The sequence below is a fragment of the Salmo salar genome, chromosome ssa13, assembly GCF_905237065.1.
Source record: "Salmo salar chromosome ssa13, Ssal_v3.1, whole genome shotgun sequence".
Taxonomy (NCBI): Eukaryota; Metazoa; Chordata; class Actinopteri; order Salmoniformes; family Salmonidae; genus Salmo; species Salmo salar.
Genome location: NC_059454.1, coordinates 14,373,688 through 14,392,649, shown reverse-complemented (window position 1 = coordinate 14,392,649; position 18,962 = coordinate 14,373,688). Strand labels below are relative to the sequence as shown.

The following is an 18,962-nucleotide window of genomic DNA, read 5'->3' as shown; positions in this document are numbered from 1 at the left end:
ACGCCTGCTCCAGACATATAGTACACATTTTATACTTGACATTTTAGTCATTTAGTAGACTCTCTTATCCACAGTGATTTACAGTTAGTGCATTCATCTTAACCACATATCACAGGCATAGAAAGTACATTTTTCTTCAATAAAGTGGCTATCAGTAGAGTCAGTACACCTAACTTATGGAAAGGGAATGTTAATGCCTGCTTTAATAGGAGAGCTATGAGTATCGCAGGCTATAGGCTGCATGGCACAGTGCTGTCTTCCACTGCAGGAGGACGAGATCTACTGGAGATACTGTGTGTACATCAGCATGTCTTAAAAACTCCAGCAATTCACTTTGGTCTAATTTCAGTGAAGCCTGAGAAACACAGCACAGCTAAAACCTGAACCAGTAATGAAGGGAGTTTCCTTCCTAACATCATTGCTTGGAAGTGGACTCAGTAGCCTATTTGACTGGTGTATGCGGAAACTAGTGTTAACGTTGGCTAGTTGGAGCTTGTTTCTGAGTGACAAAATGTGTAGATCTGACTGGGTTTCTAATGTGAATGCCTTTGAAGAATCAGGTAAATAATGAAGACAGGAAGGGGAGAACTGGGTGGTGTTGCTGGGGAGACATGAGAAAGATTCAAAAGGTATCCCAGAGATTTCATAATGTCTTACAAAAAATAGGTTTTGTTCTGAAATGCCTAAAATGCCAGGGGGTAATTTGGTAAAAGTGTATAATCAGTCAGACCCTAGTTTCAGAGCTAACGTCCTTCCCATTCACAGGTGGTCATTATTCCAGAAGATGGGAAGCAGCTCTTACGGCTGGGTTGCTAAAGAATTGTTTTGAGAAGAAAATGGGTGCCAACGTAGCAGGGCTGGGGTGAGTGAGCGCTGTCCGCCAGCAAACACCAGAGGGGGAAACAATTCAAGGGCTAAATGGTCCCACAGGGCTTTTGTGAAAAGAGGAAATCTGGCATAGGCTTCAGGCAGACCACTCTGGCAAGGTAGGCCTCTGCTAGGTTGCTATGGCAACTGGCGAGTCCTGCATGGATTATGTTGCCCTGCTTCCTTACACTAGAGAATTCATTGTTGTGTATGCATTCTGTCAGCCGACAAGGACATGTTATTTTCTGACATAAAAACCCATTCATTTAGCTGCAAACAAATCATTTTTAGCATGTTTGGATGTGATGAAGAGTGAAGTTGCCAGACCACCGATACGTCTTTGCTTTTTCTGTGTTAACGTCTTCATCTTAAACTGTGAGGCATCATGCTAATTTAAAAACAATGGCAATATACACAATATTCTGTATGATACTCCATGTCATACACTCCTCCATGTTGAGAAAAAAAACCTCTCACACCCACGCCATCGACTCAGTGCTGAAGTGCAAATGCGCACATATGCCAGTAAAACGGCGTTGCTCCACAAACAGAACAGAAGAAAGACGAGACCTTGGCATGGAGCTCCGTGCTGAAGCTGAAGCCAGCAAGAGGCTCTGAGCAAGGGGCTCTGACTGATCCTCGGAGAGATGCAGTCCCATTGTTCTGCCTCAGCAAAGCTGTGGTCTGGATGTCTGCCTGGACCTGCACTACCCTACCCTGCCTGGCCCTACTCTGCCTGGCCCTACCCCACCTGGCCCCTACCCTGCCTGTTCCCTACCCTGCCTGGCCCCTACCCTGCCTGGCCCCTACCCTGCATGAGACTGCTGCTGCTACTGTTACAGACCGGGGCCATCTCAAATCATATTAGCTAGCAACATCTGGCCAGCCAGTCCTGGACGTTATCTGGTCCTGTGTCCAGTGGTCGTATGATGGATAACATGGAGAGTGGAAGAGGACATAACAGTGTCACTAGCAGTGGTGGAAAAAGTACCCAATTGTCATAGTTGAGTAAAAGTATTTGGTTTTAAATAAACTTAAGTATCAAAAGTAAATGTTATTGCTAAAATATACTTAAGTATCAAAGTTTAAATAAAAGTATAAATCATTTCAAATTCCTTATATTAAGAAAATCAGACGGCACCCTTTTGTAAATGTATTTTTACTGATAGCCAGGGGCACGCTCCAATATCATTTGCAAACGAAGAATGTGTTTAGTGATGATTCCAAGATGGCGTAGCAGTCGGACGTGTGTTGTGTTTGCCTTTCTCTTATCCCGTGTAAATAGACGTTTTTTATTTTTTGCTCGTATATATTTTAATCTCACTTTCTATCTACGAACTAAATATACTTTCCTGCAACCCGCATCACCCAATGTGGTACGGATCTGCTATTTTTATTCCTTATAACTGGAACCTCCCTCAGGAGCTAGCCAGCTACTAGTCTTTGTTAGCCATGGATAGCGGTCTTCACCTTTAGCTCAGACACCGCCAGCTTTTGCTCGGACAATACATGCCAGTCTGCACAGAGCAATATCAACCGAGAGCATATCGGACTGCTTCTCTCTACCACATCACCGGATTCCTGCCGCTCTGAATCATTACACCGGATCATCACAGCTAGCTAGCCGCTACCGAATGGCTACTGTTAGCTAACGCCTCTGTCCGAAGCAAGCACCAGTTAGCCTGAGCTAGGCCCATATACCAGCTAATTCTAGGGCTACAATACCTCTTTTGCCAATTGGCCTGGACCCTTTATTGTCGACAAGGAGCCCCGCCGATCCATCACGACTGGTCTACCGACGTAATCGCCCGATGTGGTCTCAACAGGCTTTTCCATTGCGATGTCGCCCGAAGACCCATGTTCTTGCCCCGGCCCGCTAGATTTCTAAATGCCGTGTCTTCCGCTCGCCTAGTGTAGTACTTACTGAACGGCTCCTTGACTCAGCTATGGCTGTTCTTTGGACACTATGATCCCTCGGCTAAACAGCTGATGCCCCCTGGACTGTTTCAATAACACGGTACCTCATTTTGTTTATCTGTCGGCCCCAGCCTCAAACTCAGGTCCTCTATGTACCTAACTGACCCGCTCTGCCCATTCATCGCCATTTACCCGTTGCTTTCTTAGCTCTCCCGATCAACACCTGTGACTGCTTTATGCATCTCTCTCTAATGTCAATATGCCTCTCTCTAATGTCAATATGCCTCTCTCTAATGTCAATATGTCTACTGCTGTCTTGGCTAGTTCTCATTGTTTTATTTCACTGTAGAGCCCTCAGTCCCGCTAAAACCTCTCTCATCGTCACTCAACGCCTAGGTTTACCTCCACTTTACTCACATCCTACCATACCCTTGTCTGTACATAATGCCCTGAATCTATTCTACCACACCCAGAAATCTGCTCCTTTTATTCTCTGTTCCCAACGCACTAGACGACCAGTTTTTATAGCCTTTAGCCATACCCTTATCCTACTCCTCCTATGTTCCTCTGGTGATGTAGAGGTTAACCCAGGCCCTGTAGTCCCCAGTACCACACCTATACCCCAGGCTCTATCATTTGTTGACTTCTCTAACTGTAAAAACCTTGGTTTCATGCATGTTAACATCAGAAGCCTCCTCCCTAAGTTGGTTTTATTCCCTGCTTTAGCACACTTCGCCAACCCTGATGTCCTAGCCGTGTCTGAATGCTGGCTTAGGAAGGCCACCAAAAATTCAGAAATTTCCATCCCCAACTACAACATTTTCCACTAAGATAGAACTGACAAAGGGGGCAGAGTCACAATATACTGCAGAGATCTGTCATGCTATCCAGGTCTGTACCCAAACAGTTCGTGCTTCTTAAAAAGCCACCTTTCCAGAAATAGGTCTCTCACTGATGCCGCTTGTTATAGACCCCCCTCAGCCCCCAGCTGTGCCCTGGACTCCATATGTGAATTGATTGCCTCCCATTTCTCTACAGAGTTCGTACTGTTAGGTGACCTAAACTGGGATATGCTTAACACCCTGGCCATCCTACAATCTAAGCTAGATGCCATCAATCTCACACAAATGATCAAGGAACCTACCAGGTACAACCCCAAATCCATAAATACGGGCACCCTCATAGATATCATCCTGACCAACTAAATACACCTCTGCTGTCTTCAACCAGGGTCTCAGTGATCACTGCCTCATTGCCTGCATCAGTAATGGGTCTGCGGTCAAACGACCACCCCTCATCACTGTCAAACGCTCCCTAAAACACTTCAGTGAGCAGGCCTTTCTGATCGACCAAGCCCAGGTATCCTGGAAGGATATTGACCTCACCCCGTCAGTAGAGGATACCTGGTTATTCTTTCAAAGTGCTTTCCTCACCATCTTAAATAAGCATGCCCCATTAAAAAAAATTCAAACTAAGAACAGATATAGCCCTTGGTTCACTCCAGGCTTGACTGCCCTTGAACAGCACAAAAACATTCTGTGGAGTACTGCATTAGCATCGAATAGCCCCCGCGATATGCAACTTTTAGTTAGGAACCACGTTAGGAACCAATATACACAGTCAGTTAGGAAAGCAAAGGCTAGCTTTTTCAAACAGAAATTTGCATCCTGTAGCACAAATTGTAAAAAGTTTTGGGACACTGTAAAGTCCATGGAGAATAAGAGCACCTCCTCCCAGCTGCCTGCTGCACTGAGGCTAGGAAACACTGTCACCACCGATAAATCCACGATAATCGAGAATTTCAATAAGCATTTTTGTATGGCTGGCCATGCTTTCCACTTGGCTCCTACCCCAGCCAACAGCTCTGCAGCCCCGCAGAAACTTGCCCAAGCCCCCCCCCCCGCTTCTCCTTCACCCAAATCCAGATAGCTGATGTTCTGAAAGAGCTGCAAAATCTGGACCCCTACAAATCAGCTGGGCTAGACAATCTGGACCCTCTCTTTCTAAAATGATCCGCCGCAATTGTTGCAACCCCTATTACTAGCCTGTTCAACCTCTCTTTTGTATCGTCTGAGATCCCTAAAGATTGAAAAGCTGCCGCGGTCATCCCCCTCTTCAAAGGGGGAGACACTCTAGACCCAAACTGTAATAGACCTATATCCATCCTGCCTTGCCTTTCTAAAGTCTTCGAAAGCCAAGTTAACAAACAGATCACCGACCATTTTGAATCCCACCGTACCTTTTCCGCTATGCAATCTGGTTTCCGAGCTGGTCATGGGTGCCCCTAAATTGAAATTATTTCACCACTATGGCCTATTTATTGCCTTACCTCCCTAATCTTACATTTGCACACACTGTATATAGATAGTTATATTGTGTTATTGACTGTACATTTGTTTATCCCATGTATAACTCTGTGTTGTTGTTTTTGTCGCACTGCTTTGCTTCATCTTGGCCAGGCCGCAAAAAATAAAAAACATTATGAGTCCGCCAAATCAGAGGCTGTAGGGATGACCAGGGATGTTCTCTGTTTAGTGAGTCCGCCAGATCAGAGGCTGTAGGGATGACCAGGGATGTTCTCTGTTTAGTGAGTCCGCCAGATCAGAGGCTGTAGGGATGACCAGGGATGTTCTCTTGATAAGTGTGTGAATTAGACCATTTTCCTGTCCTGCTAAGCATTCAAAATGTAAAAACTACTTTTGGGTGTCAGTATGGAGTAAAAAGTACATCATTTTCTTTAGAAATGTAGTAAAGTACAGATACCCAAAAAAACTACTTAAGCAGTATTTTCAAGTATTTTTACTTAAGTACTTTACACCACTGGTCACTAGACGTGTACACTGCATGATTACCATTTCTCATTAGGTTTGTTGTTGTATTTCTCTGTCCCCAGTTGTCAGGGCTTTCTGAAGGATCGGACCAATACGCAGCGTGATCGTAGTTCCACATCTTTTATTGAATCGTGAAACCGAATGCCATATACAATAAACTTGAAAATACAAAACAATAAAGCCGTGACGCAGAGCAGGAAAACACATTACTCACAACTAACAACCCACAGCATACAATAAGAAAACCCCCTACCTAAATACAATCTCCAATCAGAGGCAACAAGAAACAGCTGCCTCCAATTGGAGATCAACCCCAAACAACACCCGACATAGAAACAGAAAACCTAGAACCCACAACATCGAAATAACAACACAGACTGTCAAACACACTCCCCCTGTCAAGCCCTTACCCATCTACTATAGAAAATGACCTCTTACACTGGTCAGGACGTGACACCAGTACCTTCCATTTCTCGGTCCCTTCTTCCTGTCCATTTCTCTGTCCCTCTACCTGTCCATTTCTCTGTCCCTTGTACCTGTCCATTTCTCTGTCCTGTGTACCTGTCCATTTCTCTGTCCCTTCTACCTGTCCATTTCTCTGTCCCTTGTACCTGCCCATTTCTCTGTCCCTTCTACCTATCCATTTCTCTGTCCCTTCTACTTGTCCATTTCTCTGTCCCTTGTACCTGTCCATTTCTCTGTCCCTTCTACCTGTCCATTTCTCTGTCCCTTCTACCTGTCCATTTCTCTGTCCCTAGACCCTGTCCATTTCTCTGTCCCTAGACCCTGTCCATTTCTCTGTCCCTTCTACCTGTCCATTTCTCTGTCTCGTGTACCTGTCCATTTCTCTGTCCCTTCTACCTGTCCATTTCTCTGTCCCTTCTACCTGTCCATTTCTCTGTCCCTTCTACCTGTCCATTTCTCTGTCCCTAGACCCTGTCCATTTCTCTGTCCCTAGTACCTGTCCATTTCTCTGTCCCTAGACCCTGTCCATTTCTCTGTCCCTAGTACCTGTCCATTTCTCTGTCCCTTCTACCTGTCCATGTCTCTGTACCAGTTTCTGAAACTCATTGAAAATATTGACAATAAACATGACTTTATGCCATCTATTTTCAAAGCATCATTTAAACAACTTGACAAACAGCAAACGCATGACTACATCCACATTCCAAACATAGGGCACCTGTTATCTGTCAAGCTTCTCTTCTACACTGAGGTGGCTACACAGCCCGGTAGAAATCATCAAAGAATTTCAAGTGACGGACAGAACCAATCAATATGTTACTTCACTGAAAGCGTCTCGGTCTTTCCTCTCGTCCTCAGAGAGATGAGAGATCATGGTAGATAGATACTTACGACTGGAGCACGCTGCAGTTGTAGTAGATGAAGTCAGTGGTGATGAATTTGTGCCCTGTCTCCTTGGACTTCAGGGAAAGCTTTAGCACTCTCTTGTCCCCTGGAATAAAGAGAAGACCCACAGTAAACCAGACAGCCTAGAGGCTCTGAAACCATTATCAGTCCAATTCCAGGTGCTATACCCCAGAAAAATAATGTTCTTCCGTCTAATTCAATAATGTAGATGTTGATAAAAATGTCTGATTGCTCCTGTCTTTTATCTACCATTTCCATTAGCAAGAGAAGTGCACTTATGGTCCAAAACAGAACCCTACAAACAGGCCACATCTCTTCTGCTAGTCAAATTATACCTGTAGGCTTGACTTCAAGATAATTGGCAAAACATTTCCAGTGGACTTTCAATAACTGCTACTAATGGAACTAAAAATGAGCTACTGCACTTTTCAGGTTCCCATCCATCAGTCCATCGGTAAGAGCATTCAGTTGTTTTTCATCATTTTCTGAAAACACATTAAGGCCCATGTTCACATGGCTCGGAACAACTAAAACCTGGTGTACTTCAGACACATTGCAGCTGTCGTCACCACTAGTTGACATAATACAATCCACTAAGCTGTATGGAACGATAGAGCAAATTTCACACAGTGATAAATACGATCGTCAGAAAATAGAAACATATTATTACTCAATAGCTAGCACATTGTTTTATAACACTGAATGTGTACTAGATTTATATTAGTCTCTGATAGAAGGCTTACCGTATCCCTGTGTGAGGGAGGGGACATCTCTGAGGGAGGGGGACATACAGAGGACCTGCCCCTTGGCCAGTACCTCCCCTGGGCTCTCTGTCAGCTCTTCAAACACACATGTCACCCCGGCTGACAGGCTGGGCACGTTGACCACTTTCACACTCAGCTGGAGGGAGGAGAGGGGGGAAAGATGAGAGCAAGAAAGAGGGAGGGTGAGATAGAGAGAGAGAGGGGGGAGAGAGAGAGAGGGGGAGAGAGGGAGGGAGATAAAGGGAGAGCGAGAGTGGGGGAGAGACGGACGGAGAGAGCGAGAGAGAAAGGGAGGGAGGAAGAGAGAGAGAGAGAGGGAGGAAGAGAAAGGGAGAGCGAGGCAGTATATTATTTGACAGTTGGAGTCATCCCTCTGTGTATCCTAAACCAGAAATCTGCAATGACAGGTTAATAATAAGCCAGCTCCATATTGGTCATGTTGTGATTAGCTAGCATCGTGTTGTGATTAGCTAGCATTGTGTTGTGATTAGCTAGCGTCGTGTTGTGATTAGCTAGTATTGTGTTGTGATTAGCTAGCGTCGTGTTGTGATTAGCTAGCGTCGTGTTGTGATTAGCTAGCGTCGTGTTGTGATTAGCTAGCGTCATGTTGTGATTAGCTAGCGTCGTGTTGTGATTAGCGAGTGTCGTGTTGTGATTAGCGAGTGTCGTGTTGTGATTAGCTAGCGTCATGTTGTGATTAGCTAGCGACGTGTTGTGATTAGCGAGTGTCGTGTTGTGATTAGCTAGCGTCATGTTGTGATTAGCGAGTTTCGTGATTAGCAAGTTTCGTGATTAGCGAGCGTCATGTTGTGATTAAATAGCGCCGTGCAGTGATAAGCTACCGTCATGTTTTTCTCTGGTGTGAACACAGTTTTTTTTACATCCTGTAATTACCTTAGTGGACATAGAGGTCACAGATATGTTGTTAGGTGTGACACTAATGTCCACACAGTGATCTAGCTCTGTGTTGAAATGCTGCGGCTCGGCCCACTTCTCACAGGCCTCCTGTCTGGAACACCTGGGAGGAAACACATTGAGGCCAGGGGTCAATAATGATCACAACATTACATGCTGTTCTACTACTTAAATGTCAGCTCAGTACAGTACACAGCCGTATTACCGGGTAACATTCAGCTCAGTACAGTACACAGCCGTATTACTGGGTAACATTCAGCTCAGTACAGTACACAGTCGTATTACTGGGTAACATTCAGCTCAGTACAGTACACAGCCGTATTACTGGGTAAGATTCAGCTCAGTACAGTACACAGCCGTATTACTGGGTAACATTCAGCTCAGTACAATACACAGTCGTATTACTGGGTAACATTCAGCTCAGTACAGTACACAGCCGTATTACTGGGTAACATTCACCTCAGTACAGTACACAGCAGTATTACAGGGTAACATTCAGCTCAGTACAGTACACAGCCGTATTACCGGGTAACATTCAGCTCAGTACAGTACACAGTCGTATTACCGGGTAACATTCAGCTCAGTACAGTACACAGTCGTATTACCGGGTAACATTCAGCTCAGTACAGTACACAGCCGTATTACCGGGTAACATTCAGCTCAGTACAGTACACAGCCGTATTACTGGGTAACATTCAGCTCAGTACAGTACACAGCCGTATTACAGGGTAACATTCAGCTCAGTACAGTACACAGCCGTATTACAGGGTAACATTCAGCTCAGTACAGTACACAGCCGTATTACTGGGTAACATTCAGCTCAGTACAGTACACAGTCGTATTACCGGGTAACATTCAGCTCAGTACAGTACACAGCCGTATTACCGGGTAACATTCAGCTCAGTACAGTACACAGCCGTATTACCGGGTAACATTCAGCTCAGTACAGTACACAGTCGTATTACCGGGTAACATTCAGCTCAGTACAGTACACAGCCGTATTACCGGGTAACATTCAGCTCAGTACAGTACACAGCCGTATTACTGGGTAACATTCAGCTCAGTACAGTACACAGCCGTATTACTGGGTAAAAATCCATGCACTCCATTGTCCAACAGAGCACTGGGAATCTGGGACAAATTCATAAATTAGGGAATAAGCTTTAGGTGTAACAAATGACTGAGTTGGCCTCAGTGAGCAGGTTGGGTTTGAGCAGAAGCACACAAATGATACCAGTGTATATCATGAACACACATTTAGGAAAATATATGAAAATATTTTAAAAAGTACTACATTTGAAATATGCTGAGCCAAGCTGAGTTCAAAGTTGTTTTTGTAACCAACTTCCCGATGGTCCGCTGAATGCTGCATAGCAGAAACTTTTATTCTGATAATTGACCCATCGGGGTCTGGATAATACAGTTGAAGTCAGAAGTTTACATACACCTTAGCCAAATACATTTAAAAACTCAGTTTTTCACAATTCCTGACATTTAATAAAAATCCCCTGTCAGTTAGGATCACCACTTTATTTTAAGAATGTGAAATGTCAGAATAATAGTAGAGCGAATGATTTATTCCAGCTTTTATTTCTTTCATCACATTGCCAGTGGGCCAGAAGTTTACATACACTCAATTAGTATTTGGTAGCATTGCCTTTAAATTGTTTAACTTGGGTCAAACGTGTCGGGTAGCCTTCCACAAGCTTCATACAATAAGTTGGGTGAATTTTGGCCCATTCCTCCTGACAGAGCTGGTGTAACTGAGTCAGGCTTGTAGGCCTCCTTGCTCGCACACGCTTTTTCAGTTCTGCCACAAATTTTCTATAGGATTGAGGTCAGGGCTTTGTGATGGTCACTCCAATACCTTGACTTTGTTGTCCTTAAGCTATTTTGCCACAACTTTGGAAGTATGCTTGGAAGTATGCTTGGGGTCATTGTCCATTTAGAAGACCCATTTGTGACCAAGCTTTAACTTCCTGACTGATGTCTTGAGATGTTGCTTCAATGAATCCACATAATTTTCCTTTCTCATGATGACATCTATTTTGTGAAGTGCACCAGTCCCTCCTGCAGCAAAGCACCCCCGCAACATGATGCTGCCACCCCCGTCCTTCACGGTTGGGATGGTGTTCTTCGGCTTGCAAGCATCCCCCTTTTTCCTCCAAACATAACGATGGTCATTATGGCCAAACAGTTATATTTCTGTTTCATCAGACCAGAGGACATTTCTCCAAAAAGTACGATCTTTGTCCCCATGTGCAGTTGCAAACCGTAGTCTATCTTTTTTATGGCGGCTTTGAAGCAGTGGCTTCTTCCTTGCTAAGCGGCCTTTCGGCTTATGTCGACATAGGACTCGTTTTACTGTGGATATAGATACTTTTGTACCCGTTTCCTCCAGCATCTTCCCAAGGTCCTTTGCTGTTGTTCTGAGATTGATTTGCACTTTTCGCACTAAAGTACGTTCATCTCTAGGAGACCGAACGCGTCTCCTTCCTGAGCGGTATGACAGCTGCATGGTCCCATGGTGTTTATACTTGCGGACTATTGTTTGTACAGATGAACGTGGTACCGTCAGGCTTTTGGAAATTGCTCCCAAGGATGAACCAGACTTGTGGAGGACTACAATGTTTTTTCTGAGGTCTTGGCTGACTTTTGATTTTCCCATGTCGTCAAGCAAAGAGGCACTGAGTTTGAAGGTAGGCCTTGAAATACATCCACAGGTACACCTCCAATTGACTCAAATGATGTAAATTAGCCTATCAAAAGCTTCTAAAGCCATGACATCATTTTCTGTAATTTTCCAAACTGTTTAAAGGCACAGTCAACTCAGTGTATGTAAACTTCCGACCCACTGGATTCGCAATACTGTGAATTATAAGTGAAATAATCTGTCTATAAACAATTGTTGGAAAAATTACTTGTGTCGTGCACAAAGTAGATGTCCTAACAGACTTGCCAAAACTATAGTTTGTTAACAAGAAATTTGTGGAGTGGTTGAAAAACGAGTTTTAATGACTCCAACCTAAGTGTATGTAAACTTCCGATTTCAACTGTATATAATAATAATATATGCCGTTTAGTAGACGATTTTGGTCACGTCTGCTCCCCCCTGGCGCTGGAGGGCGCCAGGATGCCCTGCATCACTCACTCCTATCTTCCATTGCGCACATATGCCTTCCCTCGTCACGCGCATCAAAGTTATTGGACTCACCTGGACTCACTCATCACCTGTTATTACCTCCCCTATATTTGTCAGTTCCACAGCGCTGTTCCCCGCTTCTGCATTGATTGTTTTTTGTCTTTGTTTTCTTGTATGCTGACGCTGGTCCTGTCTCGGTCCATGTCCGTTAGTTATTGAATGTTTTACTCCCCGTACCTGCTTCGTCTCTCCAGCGTCATTCCATGTGACAGATTTTATCCAAAGCGACTCTGTGCATACATTTTACCTACAGATGGCCCCGGGAATCGAACCCACGTGCCTTTCTCTACCAACTGAGCCATTCAGGACCACATGGATTATTGGAAACAATTGTTTCATATATTCCTATTGAAGCCAGAACATCTCAGGTTAATGATCAGGTTAATGCCACATAGCAGCCATTCTCTCTCTCATTGCAGTTTTATTTTAAACCTGCTATTTTCTGCTGTGGAAGAAAATGTCCTCTTTTTCTCCAAACAGATTCTAAGGAGCAACCTGATATTAAAAACATTTATAACAGCAACACTTTTGTTAGACATGGCGTTACTGTAAGTGTAGTGGTTAAAGGGGCGATCTGCAGTTCGCTACATTCATTTATTAACTTATAAACTAATTATATAAACCCATTGAATCTTGAAGAATATAAATTGCAAATGCCTCATGAGCTTAGTTCAACTGTCGTACCCCATCAGAACCCAAAATATAAGCTTGTTTTAGTCCAATGATTGTAAACAATGTAAATGTAAACAAGCACTGTATAGACTCAAAATATATAATTTTGATATCATGGATGGTCAGTCCTTTCATCAATAGCTCTGTTTATGAATTTGAGAGTGGTTGTATTTCTCCAGCCCCATCCCTCAGCTTTTTAGTGAAACAGTGGCGGAGAAACACTTTTTTATTGTTTCAACTGCTGATTGTCGCTTTAAAGGAAAATTCCACCCCCAAAACTATCTTCTGGTTTCGTTTCAATAGTCATACAGACTGTATTTCTGTATTTTGAAAGTTATATATCTTGATGACTTGATTGAAAGTTATATATCTTGATGACTTGATTGGAAGTTATATATCTTGATGCTTGATTAAAAGTTATATATCTTGATGGCTTGATTAAAAGTTATATATCTTGATGACTTGATTAAAAGTTATATATCTTGATGACTTGATTGAAAGTTATATATCTTGATGACTTGATTAAAAGTTATACATCTTGATGGCTTGATTGAAAGTTATATATCTTGATGACTTGATTGAAAGTTATATATCTTGATGACTTGATTAAAAGTTATACATCTTGATGGCTTGATTGAAAGTTATATATCTTGATGACTTGATTGAAAGTTATATATCTTGATGGCTTGATTAAAAGTTATAGATCTTGATGACTTGATTGAAAGTTATAGATCTTGATGACTTGATTGAAAGTTATGTATCTTGAAAACTTGATTGCTGACATCAAAAACATTTTGGGACTATGTCAAAAATGGACTAATGATACAAATACCAAAAGATAGCTTTTGGGTGTAGTTTTCCTTTAAGCTTGACAGCTGCACTGAAAGTGGCTGAGGATTATCACCAATAAAAACTCCTGCTTATGCACCAACCAGCACTGTCATTTTTACAAAGTCCAATAAGCCACTGGATATTACTGCACACGACTAGGGATCATCTGACATTGAGACAGACAGAGCAAAGCAGAGTATCAGATAGAACAGGGTCGAAGATGACAGCACTACTTCACTACAATCTCCATTAACACCATCACCAAAAACTATTAAATCAAATACTATAAAGTGATGAAAATGTAATATAAGGAAAAATAAACATCTATGAAAAATGAAGAAAAAAGTTCTGGCAAAAAAACAAGCCTGAAATGTATCACATGCCTACTTATACACTGCTCAAAAAAATAAAGGGAACACTTAAACAACACATCCTAGATCTGAATGAAAGAAATAATCTTATTAAATACTTTTTTCTTTACATAGTTGAATGTGCTGACAACAAAATCACACAAAAATAATCAATGGAAATCCAATTTATCAACCCATGTAGGTCTGGATTTGGAGTCACACTCAAAATGAAAGTGGAAAACCACACTACAGGCTGATCCAACTTTGATGTAATGTCCTTAAAACAAGTCAAAATGAGGCTCAGTAGTGTGTGTGGCCTCCACGTGCCTGTATGACCGCCCTACAATGCCTGGGCATGCTCCTGATGAGGTGGCGGATGGTCTCCTGAGGGATCTCCTCCCAGACCTGGACTAAAGCATCCGCCAACTCTTGGACAGTCTGTGGTGCAACGTGGCGTTGGTGGATGGAGCGAGACATGATGTCCCAGATGTGCTCAATTGGATTCAGGTCTGGGGAACGGGCGGGCCAGTCCATAGCATCAATGCCTTCCTCTTGCAGGAACTGCTGACACACTCCAGCCACATGAGGTCTAGCATTGTCTTGCATTAGGAGGAACCCAGGGCCAACCGCACCAGCATATGGTCTCACAAGGGGTCTGAGGATCTCATCTCGGTACCTAATGGCAGTCAGGCTACCTCTGGCGAGCACATGGAGGGCTGTGCGGCCCCCCAAAGAAATGCCACCCTACACCATGACTGACCCACCGCCAAACCGGTCATGCTGGAGGATGTTGCAGGCAGCAGAACGTTCTCCACGGCGTCTTCAGACTCTCTCACGTCTGTCACATGTGCTCAGTGTGAACCTGCTTTCATCTGTGAAGAGCACAGGGTGCCAGTGGCGAATTTGCCAATCTTGGTGTTCTCTGGCAAATGCCAAACGTCCTGCATGGTGTTGGGCTGTAAGCACAACCCCCACCTGTGGACATCGGGCCCTCATACCACCCTCATGGAGTCTGTTTCTGACCGTTTGAGCAGACACATGCACATTTGTGGCCTGCTGGAGGTCATTTTGCAGGGCTCTGGCAGTGCTCCTCCTGCTCCTCCATGCACAAAGGCGGAAGTAGCGGTCCTGCTGCTGGGTTGTTGCCCTCCTACGGCCTCCTCCACGTCTCCTGATGTACTGGCCTGTCTCCTGGTAGCGCCTCCATGCTCTGGACACTACGCTGACAGACACAGCAAACCTTCTTGCCACAGCTCGCATTGATGTGCCATCCTGGATGAGCTGCACTACCTGACCACTTGTGTGGGTTGTAGACTCTGTCTCATGCTACCACTAGAGTGAAAGCACCGCCATCATTCAAAAGTGACCAAAACATCAGCCAAGAAGCATAGGAACTGAGAAGTGGTCTGTGGTCTCCTCCTGCAGAACCACTCCTTTATTGGGGGTGTCTTGCTTATTGCCTGTAATTTCCACCTGTTGTCTATTCCATTTGCACAACAGCATGTGAAATGTATTGTCAATCAGTGTTGCTTCCTAAGTGGACAGTTTGATTTCACAGAAGTGTGATTGACTTGGAGTTACATTGTGTTGTTTAAGTGTTCCCTTTATTTTTTTGAGCAGTATATTATACAAGCTATTAAATGTGAGAAAGCAGAAGCAGTGAAGCAGAAATGGTGATTTGAAGGTTACCATTCAACTTAAGCGTGTGATAATTGAATCTGGATCGTCTGCGGAAGGAAAGTTCTTTTATTTTCCTTTAGAGGAACCACTTCTAAAAGAATTAAGAAGCCGCTGAAGTTACAGGGCTGTTTTTCACCCAAGACGCAACACACCATTAATGATTTGTTTACTTCTAATTAAAACCATATGTCTGGGGAGAGAATGGGGGTAGGCTTAATTAAAAATGCAGGGCCTAGCACCAGTCAAGACTGTTCTCTGTACAGTAAGTGGAACTGTGGTGTGTCTCCTCACAAGCCACCAACCATTCAGATCACTGGGATTCTTTCTGCTGCTTTGTCCTTCAGTTCCCAGAAATTAGATTTCATTCAATTACACTGCAGGCCTCTTCCTAGTGGAATGGCAGATATGTGATTTATGGTGAAACGTTGTCCCCCTGGGGTGGAGGTCCCTTCAGCTGCTCTCTCTCCCTCTCCCTCTCTCCCTCCCTCCCTATGGCGCCATGAGAGAAAGCCAGGAGATCAAGGACCTGCATTAGTGAGGTTCATCTTCTGTTCTCTGTGGGGACAAAATGGACTCACCACATCTTCAATTAGCAGGTGAGGAGGCCTCTGTAATATATGATCAAGTGAAATAGGGCTATAAACTGTCAGAGGAGAATGTAGCGAGGTGCTAAAGGCCCGAGGAACGTGGGTGGGAGATTGGGCGGTCACATTAACCCCAAGAGAAAGGGTTAATGTGAGCATATCACGCTGAGCATATCACTCCATTTCAACTAGAGAACAGCGTTCTTTTTTGGAAACTATTTTTTTCTCAGTTCAAATTGAGTCATTCCTTATGGCAATTCACCATTGCAGGTTTCACAAATTCTATTACCCTGCCCTCATTCAGTATCCATTCAGTATCCTCAAAGTCAAATGAATCCAAGGCTATATGTTCACACGATAGTCTATACCACATTATGCTTGATGAAGCAGAGTTTTACCTTGTTCAAATGACTTATTGGACGAAGCAGATGAAAAAAAGCCTTTCATAACACGTGTAAATGATCTAATAATAATGGCATTACATAATTCAAATGGGAGTGTTGGGGTTAACTGGGAAGCACTGGGACACAGAAACAGGATCAAGGATCAATTGAGCACATGAATTGATATTGGGGAGGGTGGGGCCGTAACTGCCACTAAGGGTCTGGGTTAATTATCTATTTGACTTTGATTAGTGAGAAAGACGACGCAAGAGACGATCAAGTCTGCTGAAGGGGTGAAACCATATTGATAGGACAGTCACTTATCGGCAGCTTTTTTACTGTCCTTTTTACTATAACCTTCAACCATGTTAATCTGAAACACCGTCTCTCAAAGACATGTTCAGAATGTGCATTTGGGTTCTGCAAATGCTGGATTAAAGAAAGGCTTTTGTCAAGACAGCAAACATTGCAACAGCAAACATTGCAAATGATAGTTTCATGTAATAAAAGTTGCTTTAATTAAAAATAATTAAAAGAATATGCTGACAATCCCAGTTATATTGAAATGAAGGCAGAGGTACATCTTTTACCATACATTAATAACTGAACAGATAATGCCATATGATGGTGTGTTGTCATTTCACGGTGTGCTCTCATCGTTTATAGGACATGAATGAAGTATCTTGAGTAAGGGGTGTTTCCACAAGATAAATGCCACGAGACACTCTAACCAATGGCCCCCTCAACAGATACACAAAATAAGGCTGATTTGAATCACACTGCAAGTCCATCTTCCAGTTTCCTGTTGTTGCCATGGACACAGACCATTTCCCAGGGTGCACTTAGTTTTTTTCCCCTCCTCTACCCTGGCTCGACTAACATGATGGCTAGAGGCTAAAGAGCCCTGGGGGAATAGCAGACAAAGCCCAGACAACAACAGGTAAAAGAAAGGAAGCAGGTCAAAGCTAGTCTCCCAATCCAGAGTGTGTTTGGCTTTTTTTTCTTTTTTTTGAAGAGCCATCGCTCATGGCAACCCATCTTCCCGAGGGAAAGAGAGCTCTGGCAACACAGATTAAGAATTAAGATTTAACAACCCCCCAAATTTCCCTGAATCCTTTTTCGGAGCATCACTCCCATATGTGTCAAAACAGTAACATGACAAGCGATAAGTGCTTTGGTATTACAGATCAGAGGAGCACATGGTGATACCCACCACAGCTTTCATATGAAAAGTCATAACTCAGGCAAATCATTCAAATTGATAAGTGATTTAAAGGAGGTCTTGAGAGTTACGTCACATCGACGTACCAAAATAAAGCTCTCTATCCGTGAAATGAGAGCAAGGAGGTGAATGGGGCCATTGCAGACATCTGTGGTAAACACTGAATTATAATCCAGGTCGTTTGGGTCCTGGATGTTGATTGGCTGAATGCCGTGGTATATCAGACAATATACCATGGCTATGACGCAAAAAAACGAATTACTGTTGTAATTATGCTGGTAACCAGTTTATAATAGCAATAAGGCACCTCAGGGGTTTGTGGCATATGGCCAATATACCACAGCTAAGGGCTGTATCCAGGCACTTCGCTTTGTGCCTAAGAACAGCCCTTAGCCTTGGTATATTGGCCATATACAAATCAAGCTTTATTTATCAAATCAAGCTTTATTTATACAGCACATTTATAGAGCTTTATTTATACAGACATGGAATGCAATGCAATGTGCTTTACAGGAAATAAAATAACTGAAAAACAATTAAATAAAAGCGGAAATATTTACTACACAAAAAACAAAAGAATGACAAACTGAACAACCAAAAGCACCCTGAGGAAAATCAAAGCTAAAAAAATATTTCCACAGTTTCGGCCCCCCTCAGGTTCTCTGGCAGGCTATTCCAGAGTCTGGGGGCATATTGTAGTAACTAAAGGCTTCCTCTCCATGCCTCTTGGTCCTAGACTTTGGGATAGTTATAAGGCCAGTACCAGAGGACCTGAGGGACCTACTGGGTACAGAACTTAAAAGCATGTCTGATGTGTTGGGGTGCACAATCGTGGATTGATTTAAAAACGAATAGAAGAATTCTAAAACTCACAGGCAGCCAGTGCCAAGACTTTAAAACCTGTGTAATGTCTGTTCTCTGTCTGGTCTTGGTCAGTAGCCGTGGTGCAGCATTCTGTAGGTTTTGCAGTTGATCAATGGCTTTCTTGGGTTGACCAGACAGGAGAGCATTACAGTAGTCAAACTTGCTTGTAATAAAATAATGGATGAGTCTCTCTGTATCAGAGAGAAACGGCCACACCGTGGCAATGTCAGGCAGTTGGACCACACCCCCTCTGGCATTATTGTTTAATGTAATTCCACTGAGGTAGCTACCTCATGGTCAAAAAAGCTATATCCCCACAGGGGAATAACCAACATCATAAAGGTCAGTATGCTTTACAAAAGTCAGTATATTATTAGTTTAATTTCTGGACCTGTGACTACATCCACTGGCCTAGAAAAGGTCATATCGAAGATATTGAAGAAACCACATTGAGTTTTAGTAGTCTGGTCAGAAACCCGAAAAAATGAAACACAATCTAAAGTTAAGCA

At 43.3% G+C, this 18,962-nt stretch overlaps 1 protein-coding gene across 4 annotated transcripts in view; it reads right to left on the bottom strand.

The window, feature by feature from the left end:
* LOC106566493 (plexin A3-like) overlaps positions 1-18,962 on the bottom strand; it is a 165,249-nt gene that overhangs the window by 70,394 nt on the left and 75,893 nt on the right. For all 4 annotated transcript variants that reach the window (XM_014134573.2, XM_014134572.2, XM_014134574.2 and 1 more), the window contains exons 6-8: positions 8,645-8,768; positions 7,730-7,886; positions 6,972-7,071 (exon numbers count right to left, since the gene is read on the bottom strand). In XM_014134573.2, coding sequence (XP_013990048.2) covers positions 6,972-7,071; positions 7,730-7,886; positions 8,645-8,768 — 381 coding nt within the window. The remainder of the gene's footprint in view (positions 1-6,971; positions 7,072-7,729; positions 7,887-8,644; positions 8,769-18,962) is intronic.